We start from the raw sequence: 14,486 nt of genomic DNA, 5'->3' as shown, positions 1-14,486 counted from the left end.
CTGTTCACAGAGCGCTCTATCCAAGCATATTAGTGGAAAGTTGAGTGGAAGAAAAAAGGTGCACAAGCAGCTACGGCCTTGAAAGGATTGTCAAGAAAAGGCCATTCAGTGCTTCAAGAGTCACCACACACAGACGTATGCAGGACATGGGCTAGGATTGTCGTATTCCTTGTGTCAAGCCATTCATGACCCCAAGTCAACATCACAAGCGTCTTACCTGGGCTAAGGAGAAAAAGGACTGGACTGTTGCTCAGTGGTCCAGAGACCTGTTTTAAGATTAAAGTAACTTTTGCATTTCATTTGGAAATCAAGGTCCCAGATTCTGAAGAAAGAGTGCAGAGGCACACAATCTAAGCTGCTTGAGGTGCAGTATGAGGTTTCCACAGTCAGTGATGGTTTGAGGAGCCATGTCATCTGCTGGTGTTGGTCAACTGTGTTTATATCAAGTCCAAAGTGAGTGCAGCCATGTACATTTTAGAGCACATCATACTTCCTTCTGCTGGTGAGCTTTATGGAGATGCTGATTTTCATTTTCCAGTAGGATCTGGCACCTGCCCACACTGCCAAAAGTACTAGTACCTGGTTTAATAATCACAGTATCACTGTGCTTGATAGGCCAGCAAACTGGTCTGACCTAAACTCCATAGAGAGTCTATGGAGTACTGTCAAGTGGAACATGAGAGACACCAGACCCAACAAAACAGGCGAGCTGAAGGCCGTTATCAAAGTAACCTGGGCTTCCATTATACCTGAGCAGTGCCACAGGCTGATCACCTCCATGCCACGCCGCATTGATGCAGTAATTCATGGAAAAGGAGCTCCGACCAAGTATTAAGTGCAGATACTGTACATACTTTCAGTAGGCCAACATTTGTGTTTAAAAATAATTTTTGTAATTGGTCTTATATGCTATTCTAATTTTCTGAGATTTCATTAGCTGTAAGCCATAATCACATGAGAAAAATCGGCATGTTTGGTACCCGAACTTCTTCACAGAAGTTCGGGGTTGTGTAGACTGTATTATTTTCCCTTATAACATGGTTATAAGGGAAAAGAATAGCATTCTGCATACAGAATGCATAGTACAATAGCGCTGGAGGGGTTAAAAAAACAAAAAATAATTTAACTCTCCTTAATCCACTTGCTTGAGCAGCTGGCATCTCTTCTGTCTGTCTTCTGTGCTGTGTGCAGGAAAAGGACCTGTGGTGACGTTGCTCCGGTCATCACATGGTCCATCACATGATCTTTTACCGTGGTGATGGATCATGTGATGACCGGAATGATGTCACCACAGTCCTTTTCCTGCACACAGCACAGAAGACAGACAGAAGAGATGCCGGCTGCGCGAGCAAGTGGATTAAGGGGAGTTAAATTATTATTTTTTTAACCCCTCCAGCGCTATTGTACTATGCATTCTGTATTCAGAATGCTATTATTTTACTTTATAACCATGTTATAAGGGAAAATAATGATTGGGTCTCCATCCCGATCGTCTCCTAGAAACCGTGCGTGAAAATCGCACCGCATCCGCACTTGCTTGCGGATGCTTGCGATTTTCACGCAACCCCATTCATTTCTATGGGGCCTGCGTTATGTGAAAAATGCACAAAATAGAGCATGCTGCGATTTTCATGCAACGCACAAGTGATGCGTGAGAATCACTGCTCATGTGCACAGCCCCATAGAAATTAATGGGTCCGGATTCAGTGCGGGTGCAATGCATTCACTTCACGCATTGCACATTGTGAAAGACTCCTTAAAGGGAACCTGTCACCGGGATTTTGGGTATAGAGCTGAGGACATGGGTTGCTAGATGGCCGCTAGCACATCCACAATACTCAGTCCCCATAGCTCTGTGTGCTTTTATTGTGTGAAAAAAAAAGATTTGATCCATATGCAAATTAACCTGAGATGAGTCCTGTACGTGAGATGGGTCAGGGTAATTTGCATATGTATTACATTTATTTTATTTTTATTTTTTACACAATAAAAGCACACAGAGCTATGGGGACTGGATATTGTGGATGTGCTAGCGGCCATCTAGCAACCCATGTCCTCAGCTCTATACACAAAATCCCGGTGACAGGTTATTTTTAAGTTATGCCGGTCTTAATACATTATCCCACAACTGCTTGAAATATATCAGATCTGTATGTAATGAATCCGTTTCACTTTTTGAATTTAATTACAAAAATGTACTTTTTCTTCATGGAAATTATAACAAGGCAAGCCCAATCATATGAAAATTGCTTTCAATAAAGAACTGGGTCAAAACACCAAAGGATAATGGAATGAAATTAATTGACGTCATTAATGTATGTACCACAAGTTGGAATAACCGTATCACAGAGGGAGAGGATGTGGCCATAATGTATGCATAAGTAGCAAATACGTGTACTAAAGTTCACTTGCCATTATTTTAATAACCATATAATATTCTATGTAATTTGCAACATGTTCTAGGCATTAACTACCTGCTGTGATGTCGCCTATCAACTTGTGCAAAATGTCTTGCAATCTATAAATCATATTTCAAATTCATATAGAAACTGCATGTTGCAAATAATGTAGAGCTCTGCAGTCATAAGTGCATGGTATACCGATAAATGGACATGACCATTATGTGTCCTCTCCCCGTGATGCCGCCTACTTCCACTGTGTGACTCATATTTAGCCCTGTTGTACATTAACTTGACAAATTTTAAAGGTTTTTTTAAACTGATGATCTATCCTCTGGATAGATCATCAGCATGTGATCGGTGGGGGTCCGACATCCGGTACCCCTGCCGATCAGCTGTTTGAGAAGGCAGCAGCGCTGGCAGTACTGCCGCGGCCGCCTCGCTGTTTACCGCAGGCCCAGTGACGTCACGACTAGTATCCAGTGGCCTTGGCGGAGCTAAGCGCCATTCAAGTGACCGCCCAGGCCATTGATACTAGTCGTGACGTCAATGGGCCTGCGGTAAACGGCGAGAAGGCTGCGTCGCTACTGCCTTTTTAAACAGCTGATCGGCAGGGGTCCCGGGTGTCGGACCCCCGCCGATCAGATGCTGATGATCTATCCAGAGACTAGATCATCAGTTTAAACAAACTGCAGAACCCCTTTAATTTCCATCAGTCTTTGCTGTTTTCGCCCTGTTCTTTGTAGTAAGTTGGATACACTGTACACTTTCCTTATTTCACTCACTGTGTCAGGATCTGTTCAGGGCAAAAAACTGACGTTTGAATCCATTTTGTCTGTGATTGCATTCAGTTTTTTCCGCACGGATTAAATCGGTTTTTGCTGCATTTTTTTTATGTGTGTGAAGAAAAACTGAAGAATAACACTCAACCCTCCTACCAACCATCTGTGAAAAACGCATCGCATCCGGATGCCTTCTGTTTTTTTCATACAAGCCCCATTCACTTCTATGGAGCCTGAGCTTTGTAAAAAAAAAAAAAAATGCACAATAAAGAACATGCTGCGTTTTTTTTTCCTGAATGCAGAGATGTTCAGTGATAAACAATGCTCGTGTGCACATAACCATTGAAATGAATGGGTCCGGACTCAGTCCTGGTGTTATCTGTTCAGGATAGATCATCAATGTCTGATGGCGGTCAGATTCTCGCCGATCAGCTGTTTGAAGGGTCCGCTGCATTCCAGTGAGTTGCTGCAACCTCTTCCAAGACCAGTGATGTCATGTTCATCAGTCACCGTGTGCAGCTCGGTCACATACATGTGGACAGACCTGGCCTGCAATACCATGCACTGCCACTATACAATATATGGCGTTGTGCTTGGTATGCTGTGAGCAGGTCGCAATGCTCACAAGAGCACCATGGCTTCTTCAAGCAGCTGATCGGCAGGGTGCTGGCAGTCAGAACCCCACCGATCAGATATTCATGACCTGGATAATTCATCAATATTCTACGCCTGTAAAACCCGTTTAAATGATCAGTTATATTCCGAAAAACATAAAATATATATCAATCTGCTCAGCTCCTTCTGCTCTATCACATGCTGCCTGCAGTCACGCTGCTTTTTCTTGGTGACAGATTTCCTTTTAATATATGTTGTGTTTTCACATGGCTGTTGTGGACTTCATATCCCTCCTAGTTAAAAAAATACAAATATATCTCGCAGCATGCCTAATCTAAAAAGTACATTTAGGGCATTTGGCATAGGCATTGGTCATGTATGTGTTGTAGGGTTTTCTTAGTATGTTCTTATGTTGCTCCTTTGTAGAACGTCTCTAGGACAGCAGGCCTATGGTATCTACTTCCAAAAATGATGGATCCAATCTGTATGGAACAGTAATCTCCATCCATATGTCCTATTACGGCATATTGCAGTCATAGAGGGCGATCCTCTGCTCATGTTACCCCTGTTTTACCCAGAAAGAGGAACTGCTGCTCCCATTCTTGCAGACTCGAGGTGTCCTCTGATTACGTGGCTTTCCAGTCATCTGAATGGTCACCATGTAATACTATATAGATCCAGCTGCGATCACGGCTTTCACTGGCGAGAAAAGGGACCTGAGGCAATCAACGAATCCCCCTGGGGAGCGCATTCTGTAAGGGGCTCACTGATGAGAGAGCCTTGTCAAGCGTGTATACTTGGCAATGGCATTATATGCAGTTACGTTACACAGTATACAGTGATTAGCTGAATCTCGTCCTACGGTGAAACCTGCATTAAGCAGTATTAAACTTTCTTGGTATATAAAGTTTAACTGAAACATTCTTCACTGTTTTTAGGTCTCTGTTTGTTGTCAGTGAATGTAAACATTCTTTTTTACAAGTACAGCACAGATAATTTGGCGTTGAATGTTTCCATTCCCTGACAGTAAGCGGAGAACGGGAGAATTAAAGATAATGGTCTGAAATCACTACAGAAACCATACTTACATTTACCCTTTTCTGCCCTGCTGCTTTCCTTACTGTGCTCTGGTCCGCACCACTGCTGTTTGTTTTCCTGTCTGCAGCAGTCATGTTCTGTACACACAGGTCAATGCTGCAGCCAGTAACTGGCCTCAGCAGTGACATTCTGGATACTGCTGAGGCCAGTGATTTGTGTGCACAGGACATGGTCACTGCCGCCAGGAAAGCAAACGGCAATGGGGAGGTCCAGTGACTTACACAGGAAGCGGCAGAGGAGAAAGGGGTTAAATATGGCTTCTTTTGGTTCTTTTAGCACATTTGCAGGGGCTGCCCACATTTTTGAGATTTGGAAACCCCTTTAAAACCTACAGTATGTTAGATGGGTATTATGCAAAGGTTAAGCTTTGTGTACAATTATTTTTATTTTTTTTAAACGCCATTAGATTTCAGTTTAAAACTCTAATTTTAGTTTTCTCCTGACAATGGTTCCTTCTGCAGTAGCTGCTCATCACAGAACCGCAAGAGAGGAGCATGGCGATAAAAATAAACCAAATTACCGAAGTCGCAGTCCCATCCGTCAGCAACGGGAAAGGGCTGAAGCTGGAGAGATGAGGAAACAAGGTAAGCTTTGTCAAAGTAATACAGAAGGCTGCTGCTATGATGATAGCAGGAGAAATGTCATCAAGGCGATATGCACATGACAACATGAATGAATGAATAACTTGTATAGCGCTACAATTGCAAACTAAATCGCCTCAAGGCGAAATATGGATACTGGCCATGTGCATCCCGCACTTTCCTGTGTCCGGTTCTCATCTGCAAAACGGACAAGAATCGGACATGTTTTATAATTTGCAGAATGGCCGCACGGATGCAGACAACACACGGATGACATCAATGTGCTCTCCTCACTTTTTGAGATCCTATAGAAATGAATGGGTATGATCCGCAAAAAAGCAAATAGGACAAGGATTAAAAATACGGTTGTGTGTATGATTCCTAAAGCAGGCAGCTCCTTTCCATGTGTCATATGAGGCCAAAGGGATGTTAGGATGCATCTGAAGAAGAAGCCTCAATTTATCATTTAGCAAGAGTGGAAAGCCCCTCCTGTGGATGAACCAGCGCATCCATGTAGTAGATAGATGACTTATTGGAGTCAGTGGATAAGCATGTATTACTTTATTTCTAGAAGAAGACTTGGATGCTTTCCTGTGTGATAACAGCTTATATTGGTGATTCCCAGCACAACTGTCTGCAGTTAACATCGTTGCGATAGAAAGGGTTGATCAAAGTTGATAGCCCCTTTTAAAATAGTACAATGAGGGTTTGTTTTTACTGTAGAAACCTTTTTTTCTCGCTCGTATCATTGGGGGACACAGAAGACCATGGGTATAGCTGCTGCCACTAGGAGGCGACACTAAGTCCAAAAAAAGCTCTTTTCCTCAATTATACCCCTCCTGCAGACCCTGAGCTAATCAGTCTTAGCTTAGTGTGCATAGGAGGCAGACCTCCCTGCTTTGCAGGTCTATTGATTTATCTTTTTTTTTTCTTTTCATTTTTCTCTTTTTATTTATTTTTGCTGGGCTAAGGGCAGTCTCCAAGCTGCCTGCATTCCCACCCAAGCGATGGGAGTCCAGGGGGTCCCCAAGCCCGCTGCTCGTTCCCGGTCTCCAGGAGGCAAGGAGGACCAGAGGTTCTTAAAGCCTCTGTATCCCGCCGGCTTTCAAGTCTCCTCTGTTACTGGTGTAGCTACCCTCACCAAGGGGTAACACACCGAAGCTGGCGACCCGACTGGAGACTTCATGTCAGACCACCTTCTGCTTTATTCCCAGCGTTCCGGTCCATGTCTTCCTACCCCCCTCCCCCTCCCAATCCGGCTCCTCGCTGCAGTTCTCGAACTCCCGGCCAGGGTATGTCTCAGGTTTGCTCTCCCGCTCCCTTCCCTGCACTGCCCCGACTCTGCAGTCTACATAGGGCAACATCCGATATCCACCTCAACCGAGGGATGATTACTCTATCCAAGTAATTGACTAAGCCTATGGCAGCTATCATATATATATAGAACCTACACAGAGAATTGCCAGACCGCTTATGCTATTCAAAATCTTTATTACAAAAAATCACAAATATTTGCATGATTAAACATAAAAACAATACAGTGCAGGAGATAAAAACGACATCACCCCCAGACGAAGGTACGCCGAAACGCGCGTTGGGGTTGGCGCCATCCTGGAGGAGAAACAGCATGGGTAAATGTCCAAAGACTTACTTAATATTTATTATACATTTATTTGTCATTCTGCTGCACATGCACTTTAAAAAAGTGAAAATCATGTTGAATACTTATGGACTTAGATCCGCTGTAGATCTCCTCCAGTGATGTCGTTTTTATCTCCTGCACTGTATTGTTTTTATGTTTAATCATGCAAATATTTGTGATTTTTTGTAATAAAGATTTTGAATAGCATAAGCGGTCTGGCAATTCTCTGTGTAGGTTCTATAGTCTACATAGGGGCGGGAACTGTTCTATCAGAGCGAAAGATTTGTCATTCCATTTCTTCCTCCCACCAGCGGCCAATAAGCCCTGCCCCTGGGCTTAACCCTTTCTTTGCCTTCAGTACTACTGCGCTGGGCAAAAATGCTTTCTGGACTGGAGACAGCTGGGGGTTTAGATTTGAGTTTTTACCACTACAGCTAGATGCTCGCACTACCGCTGGATACATACGTCTGGTAGCGCAACTTTCCTTCCATATGCAACAGTTTTGCACTACCACTGAATACTGCATTCCCTGTGGTTCCATAGGGAAAGTCGTTTCACGAGTACTGGATTCTGTAAGTCCTGTCACATTCCCCTCCTTCCTTAGGCGGAATATGTGCGCTTACTACTAGACCCTGTACAGCCTGTAGCATTACCCTCCTTCCATAGTATTTATGCCATCTCTGGTTCCTTTCGGCCCGTTTGGGCATTCCTCAGATAACACCATTCTTTTCGTCTTTAGGTGGGGTTGTTCCACAGTGGCGGTCGACAGTGTCTGATGACACAACCTTTATATTTTCGTCCCTTTGGCCTAGGTGTTTTTTTCTTCAGCTTCCGGTTAGGTCTGCCAGTTCAGGCAGCATTCTTTGGCGTATCTGACGGCTTCTCTTCTCTCTTGTTCTAGAATTTAAGGTCCTTCTCTACCTACCTCTACTTATCATATTGGCGTTCCCCCTTGGGGAACACTCTTATGCAGCAAACCCCTTGGCCGTAGGTCTGAAGCGGGTGGTTTTGCTTCCGGAGCACACTTTTTTTCCTACCAGGTTACTCCCCTTCTTTTTTGTGGTTTGGGTCGGTTTCACTGCCTTGTTCCCATTTACTTTCTTCACTCCCTCAAGAACTTTTTTATGCCTGTCATCCAGGTTCTCTAGCCCTGCCTTGTTCATCATGGTCCTGCTGGAGTGGTTTTCTCTTCTTGCAGCCTGTTATGGTTTTGGGGCCTTGCCTTCTGGCACCCCTACTTTGTCCCCCGTGGGGGGCAAGATTTTTGTAACGTCTATGCTTCTCTTTCCCTTGATATCCAGACGCCATTTTTAGTTCGTCTTCTTCCAATCCCTTTTCCACTGAGTGGTTCCCTTTTTTTCTTCTCACACCAAGTTGTGTCTGTTGATGGCTCTAGCTGGTTTCTGGGGTTCTGACCCATGGATATCACTTCCTCAGAAGTCTTCTGAATCCAGGCTAGGTCTCTCTCTCCTGTATCTTTTGCAGTCTCCTAAGCCGTGGCTTTTATTTCCTTTCTTCTTCCCAGCCGGAGCCTCTGCGTGTTCAGCTGCTCTCTGGCTGGCTTTCCTGGGAATGATTCTTCCTGTCCCTTTTCAGGGTTCCGGATGTGTCCTCCCCCCGCATTTATGTGCGGTGCAATATGACCGGCCTTGGATTTGTTCTGTTGTTGTTCCCTCTCCGTGGTACTGCTCTTTAACGTCCCCAATGATACGAGCGAGAAAATGGGCTAACCTGTAAAATCCTTTTCTCGCTGAGTTCATTGGGGGACACGGCTCCCACCCCGTAAGTACATTGCTGGCGCTCGTTGATGGGTCCCTCCGATTCTTGATTCTGACCCATCTCCGGTTTTCTTCCTTTTTATTTGCCCTTGGCTTCTCCTGCTGCTCCTACTGCTTTTGTACAAACTGATTAGCTCAGTGTCTGCAGGAGGGGTATAGCTGAGGTGAGGACCTACACTTTTTTTGCTTAGTATCGCCTCCTAGTGGCAGCAGCTATACCCATGGTCTCCTGTGTCCCCCAATAAACTAGGCGAGAAAGGGATTTTATAGGTAAGCGCCAAAAAAGCCCTTTTATTTTCTTCCCCCTCTTACTGTGGCCATCCAACCAAAGGGTCAGTCCCTCCATAGATGGCTCCATAGCTGGAGCTATTGTAAGCATTGTCCAGCTGGTAAAATCTTTTGAAAAAGGGTCACTGTCACAGCCAGTGATTGATTGATTTCTACCTCTTTTTTTCCCCATTCTGATTGAGGCATATGGACATTATAGAGGGGGCCCATACAAACAGCACCAGTACTGGTGGAATTAAGCTGCCTTGTATGATGATAACAGCAGTTTGAATGGAATTCAAATATACTTTTTCCCTTTAGTGGCCGATGGTGGGAAAGTGCCTGGCTGGCCACGGCTCTCCACGGCAAAATTGAGTGTGCCGGGCTCAGCTGATCTCCCTGGGGGCCACATTCTGAATGGGGTTGTTTCTGATGATAGCCGGTTTTACTGAGCCATACACTTCCATCTTGACTGACATTTACGAACCTCTGAGAACAAGCAGACTGCAGGGAAGTGATGCTCTGGGTTTATGACTTAGCATTGCTCTTGCTTCTTTCAGGGAAAGAGGAAAGATCAGATGTGAGGGATCTTCTGTCTGACCTGCAGGATATCAGTGACAGCGAGCGGAAAACAAGTTCTGCAGATTCCTCCACAGGTACTGGGGTTCTTATCATTGACGGCGAGTAATTCTTCACATTATTGGAAGTAAAGGACTGTAAAGTCTTCCCCAGTTACTACATGTGAAGATATTATGTTACATCAGAAAATAATGTGTCGCTATATACTGACTGTCGCACTATGTAGGGACAAAGCCTATTGACAGAAGTGAATGTAACACCCAGTTGTCAAGTTTTTCATCCAGGAAGAATGACATTGTAGAATTCCAAGAAAATATGCTCCAGAAGTATTTTATGTCAATGCATGTTTTTATTGAAATAAACATGTTAGTAAAGCTCTTTAACCCTTATTGGCCACTAATACTCGTTTTTACGGCAGTTGTTAGGGGGCCCGTGCAGCAGAGAGCAGGAGCTCTGTTCTCGTATGACAGCCGGGCTCTTGCTGTAATGGCCAGCAGAGGCGCAGATTACGGCCTTTTAACTCCTTAGATGTTGCAGTCAATAACTACTACAGCCTCTAAATGGTTTCCGAGGGAGGGGCTTCTTCTGTCAGGCATTGACACCCTCGAGAATAAGATGCAGGGTGCCCCGATATCTGTACACCGCAGCTAGGGGACTAATAAAGGACCCCAGGTCTGCCCTGTGTATATGTCCTATAAGTCTGTGCCGCAGGGCAGCCTAATGGAGTGCCTATCACCTATTTATGCCGCAACAATTTAAAAAGTCCATATCGATATTGCTTTTTATTTTATTTTATTATTATTATTATTATTATTATTATTTTTTTGCCTTCCTCCCCAGAAAGTTAATAAAAGCTATTTGCACCCAAGAAACTACACCTTGTCCTGTAAAAAACAAACCCTCATATGGCAACATCAACTGAAAAATAAAAAGTTGTAGCTCTTTAAATGCGCCAATCAAAAATGGGGCAAACATTTTTCTTAGTCACTAACTAAGGTGCAAAATGTATACAGGCGAGAAGGGGTTAAGGCAGTATAGCAGTGTGATAGATCGAAGTGCGAACAGTAAATTATGGAGAAATGGCAGCTTATTTTTCGGCCATGCTTATTGCGTACTTCGTCCTCCTACACAAACCTGAGTAGCTGAAAATCTCAGTTGCTAAGTGTTGGTCGCTTTATGGGCTATGACCTACTATGACAATTATGTCGCTGCACGGCTCTGTACACGGTTCACATCATCAAATGTTTTAGATCATTTTAACAGGTACGATTCTATTGTCAGTGCCGTTTGTAAGCTACCCGGCTTCTACCAATCTGTGACAACTCTTCTGTTTTACCTTTGCCTGTATTAAGTCTTGACCATTCTTTTGTAATCTAATTTCAGCAGGCTCTGCGTCTGGGTCAGAGGAGGAAGAGGAGACCAGCTCTGAGGTATCAGAGGAAGCCGAGGAAGAGGAGGAGGAGGAAGAAGAGGAGGAAGATGAGGAAGAGACTGGAAGCAATTCAGAGGCTGCATCAGAACAGACTGCAGGTAATAATGTGTGTGTAGCTACTACAGGGACCTCACTTCTACAAAACGCAGCTTGGAAACATTGGAAAGGGTCATTTTATTGAACATCTGTGGGAACAAACTGTCCGTTTTGACATGACCTACACAATCTTGACTAAGAACTGTCTTTTGCTCGTTTTCTGGCAGCCTGTTTTGGTAAAGAAATGTTGGTAGGTTCACAATTCATGTAAGTAACCTTGTTATTTTGCAGAGGAGGTCAGTGATGAAGAGATGAGTGAGGAAGATGAAAGGGAGAACGGGATTCACGTTCCTATTGGTAAGTCTTGGTTGATCTTCAAAATTTCAATTTCTCTGCTTTTAAAATAGAAAGTGATACCTCCTAAAATATTTATTACTTAACATTCCCCATATGTCTACTTTATGTTGGCATCATTTTGTAAATGTCATATTTTTATTTATTTTTTTATATATATATTTTTTTTTTTTTTAGGACGTTAGAACGCTTAGCATTTTAGAAACAATTCTGTAAATTTTTCAGATAATTGCCAAAACCCACTTTTTAAGGGCCAGTTCAGGTCTGAAGTCACTTTGTGGGGCTTACATAGTGGATACCCCCCCATACATGACCCCACTGTAGAATCTACACCCCTCAAGTTACTTAAAACTGATTTTACAAATTTTAAAATTTCACTCTTTTGGCAGATTTTCCATTTTAATCCATCCAACAGCCAAACCCAACTTTTATTTTTATTTTTATTTTTTACCCTGGTTCTGCGGTCATAAACCGATATAAGGGCACATGGCAGGGCGCAGAAGGAAAGGAACACCATATGGTCTTTGGAAGGCAGATTTTGCTGGACCGGTTTTTAGGCCTCATGCACACGGACATTGTTTTGGTCCGTATCCGAGCCGCAGTTTTGGTGGCTCGGGTCCGGACACATTCACTTCAATAGGGCCGCTAAAGATGCGGACAGCACTCCATGTGCTGTCCGCATCCGTTGCTCCATTCCGTGGTCTGCAAAAAAAAATATAACCTGTCCTATTCTTGTCCGCGCTTTGTAGACAAGAATAGGCAGTTATATTAAAGGCTGTCCGTGCCGTTCGTGTTTTGCGGATCAGCAATTTGCAGACCGCAAAACACACAACGGTCGTGTGCAATATAGCCTTACATACCATGTCCCATTTGAAGCCCCCCTGATGCACCCTTACAGTAGCAACTCCCCAAAATGTACCCCATTTTGGAAGCTAGGGGATAAGATGCCAGTATTATCGGTACAATTTTGGGCTACATATTATTTTTAATTGCTCTATATTACGTTTTTTGTGAGGCAAGGTAACCCAAAAATTTCTGTTTTTGGCGCTGTTTTTATTTTTTACAACATCCATCTGACAGGGTAGATCATGTGTTATTTTTATAGAGTAGGTTGTTACCGACGCAATGATATCAAATAGATTTACTTTCTTTGTTTCAGTTTTACATAACATAACATAACATAAAGCATTAAAAAAAAAAAGAAGTTTCTCGCCCAGTTTCCTTGGGGGACACAGAAGACCTTGGGTATAGCTCATCTCCATAGGAGGCGTGACACTAAGTGAAAACTGTTAAGCCCCTCCTCCACAGCTATACCCTCAGCCTGGAGAGAGAGGCTGCCAGTTTTTGCTTAGTGTCCAAGGAGGCAAGACACTCCCTGCTACTGCAGGGCTGTTTTCTCCTTGTTTTTAATTTTGATTTTTACTTTTTCTTTTCTTTTTGTTCCAGACATTACGGGACAACAGAGTCGCACTAGACCTCTCTGTTTCTCCCGGGGTTGAGCTGCGCCAGTGCCGGTCATCCGCACTGCTGCCTCCCCCACAGAAGGCAAGGTGGACCAGGGCAGCCCAGCTCCCCTGCATCCCGCCAGTGCAAGGGTCGCCCGCACGCCAAGTCCCTCTTCCAGCGTCCTGCCACTACGGTGCCAGTAGCTGAAGGGGCGACCCTGCTGGAACGGACCGAGGGTGAAGACGGCTGTGGTGAGAGAGTGGCTTCTCCAGCCCTACGACCCCCTCCCCCCACCCAGGTCTCCTGCGTGACTGACCCCCATATTGGTCCCTGCTGGTCCTAGGCTGGCCCCATCCTAGCTTGTTTTATTAGCTCCCTCTCCTCCCCTCCACAATAGGTGCCCACTGAGGGGTTATGCTGGCGTCCCTATCATGCCGCCCAGGGAGCTGCCTCTATACGGGCACCCGGTCACAGGGTTCCCCCCCCCCCTCCCCCTATCGCCTTACCGGTGCGCTGCTCAGGGCCAGAGGCCCTCTCCTGACGGCTGCAGCGTAGGGCCCTTGTTTCCGGTCGGCCGGGCGCCGCAGAAAGATTCTTTCCAGCTCCTTCCCGGGCCCCCTGACTGTTCCGGCCCGCGGGGTGGGCTCCCGCGGCCGGTATTATGCACGCGCCGCTCCGCTCCCTCCAGGTCCCGGCCGGTACCTCCGGGCACCGCGAAAATTTAGGCCCCGGCTTCGCGGCCGCGAAAATTTAGGCCCCGGCTTCGCGGCCTAGTAGGCCGCAAATTTCCGGCCTCGATTGGAGGGGGCGGGCACTCTCCAGGCGCGAATTCTTCCCGCCGGAGGTCCCCCCGCCCCCAGGGCATCGCTGCACCGCTCTCAGGTCGGATCCCTGTTAACCTCTTGGATGCCGACGGCTCCCATCTGGAGGAGACCCTAGGATGGCTAGCCTCTCAAAGAGGCTGTGCCCTTATATGGTGGCCCCTTCCTGCCTCAAAGAGGCTGTGTTTTAGAATAATAAATAAAAAAAAAAATAAAAAAAAAAAAAAAAAATATATATATATATATATATATATTTTTTAATAAAATTAAATAAAAAACATAAATACAGAAATAATATAAGAATTAACAGTATGTGTGTATATATATATGAGGTATCTGTATTTTTTTTTGTTGGCTGCGCAGGATGCTACAGCCTGACCTTAGAGCGCTGGCCGTATGCCTGCCCCTATTCCATAGGCGGCATGTTGCGCTCCGTGGCACTGGCCAGGTATACATGTTCCCCTTCTAGGCGGACCCTTGCCCTCTCCTGGGATACGGCGCTGGCCAGGTGCAGGCCGCCCTTTTCTATAGGCAGAATTAGTCGCCTTCTCCAGTCACGGTACTGGCCATGTGCATGACCCCCCATTATAGGCGGCATACTGCACTCTCTCTGGCTGCGGGCTGGCCTTGTGCATGACCCCCTTCTGTAGGCGGAA

At 45.1% G+C, this 14,486-nt stretch overlaps 1 protein-coding gene across 7 annotated transcripts in view; it reads left to right on the top strand.

Moving 5' to 3' along the window:
- The window catches only part of LOC122928750 (cyclin-dependent kinase 11B), a 56,708-nt gene that overhangs the window by 12,610 nt on the left and 29,612 nt on the right, over positions 1–14,486 (top strand). For 5 of the 7 annotated variants that reach the window (XM_044281928.1, XM_044281923.1, XM_044281927.1 and 2 more), the window contains 4 exons: positions 5,356–5,478; positions 9,723–9,818; positions 11,125–11,271; positions 11,501–11,566. In XM_044281928.1, coding sequence (XP_044137863.1) covers positions 5,356–5,478; positions 9,723–9,818; positions 11,125–11,271; positions 11,501–11,566 — 432 coding nt within the window. The remainder of the gene's footprint in view (positions 1–5,355; positions 5,479–9,722; positions 9,819–11,124; positions 11,272–11,500; positions 11,567–14,486) is intronic. The other 2 variants (XM_044281929.1, XM_044281925.1) reach the window with 1 other exon arrangement.

The sequence above is a fragment of the Bufo gargarizans genome, chromosome 2 (assembly GCF_014858855.1).
Source record: "Bufo gargarizans isolate SCDJY-AF-19 chromosome 2, ASM1485885v1, whole genome shotgun sequence".
Classification (NCBI taxonomy): domain Eukaryota; kingdom Metazoa; phylum Chordata; class Amphibia; order Anura; family Bufonidae; genus Bufo; species Bufo gargarizans.
Note: the sequence above shows the minus strand (reverse complement) of the source record. Positions and strands in the feature narration are given on the sequence as shown.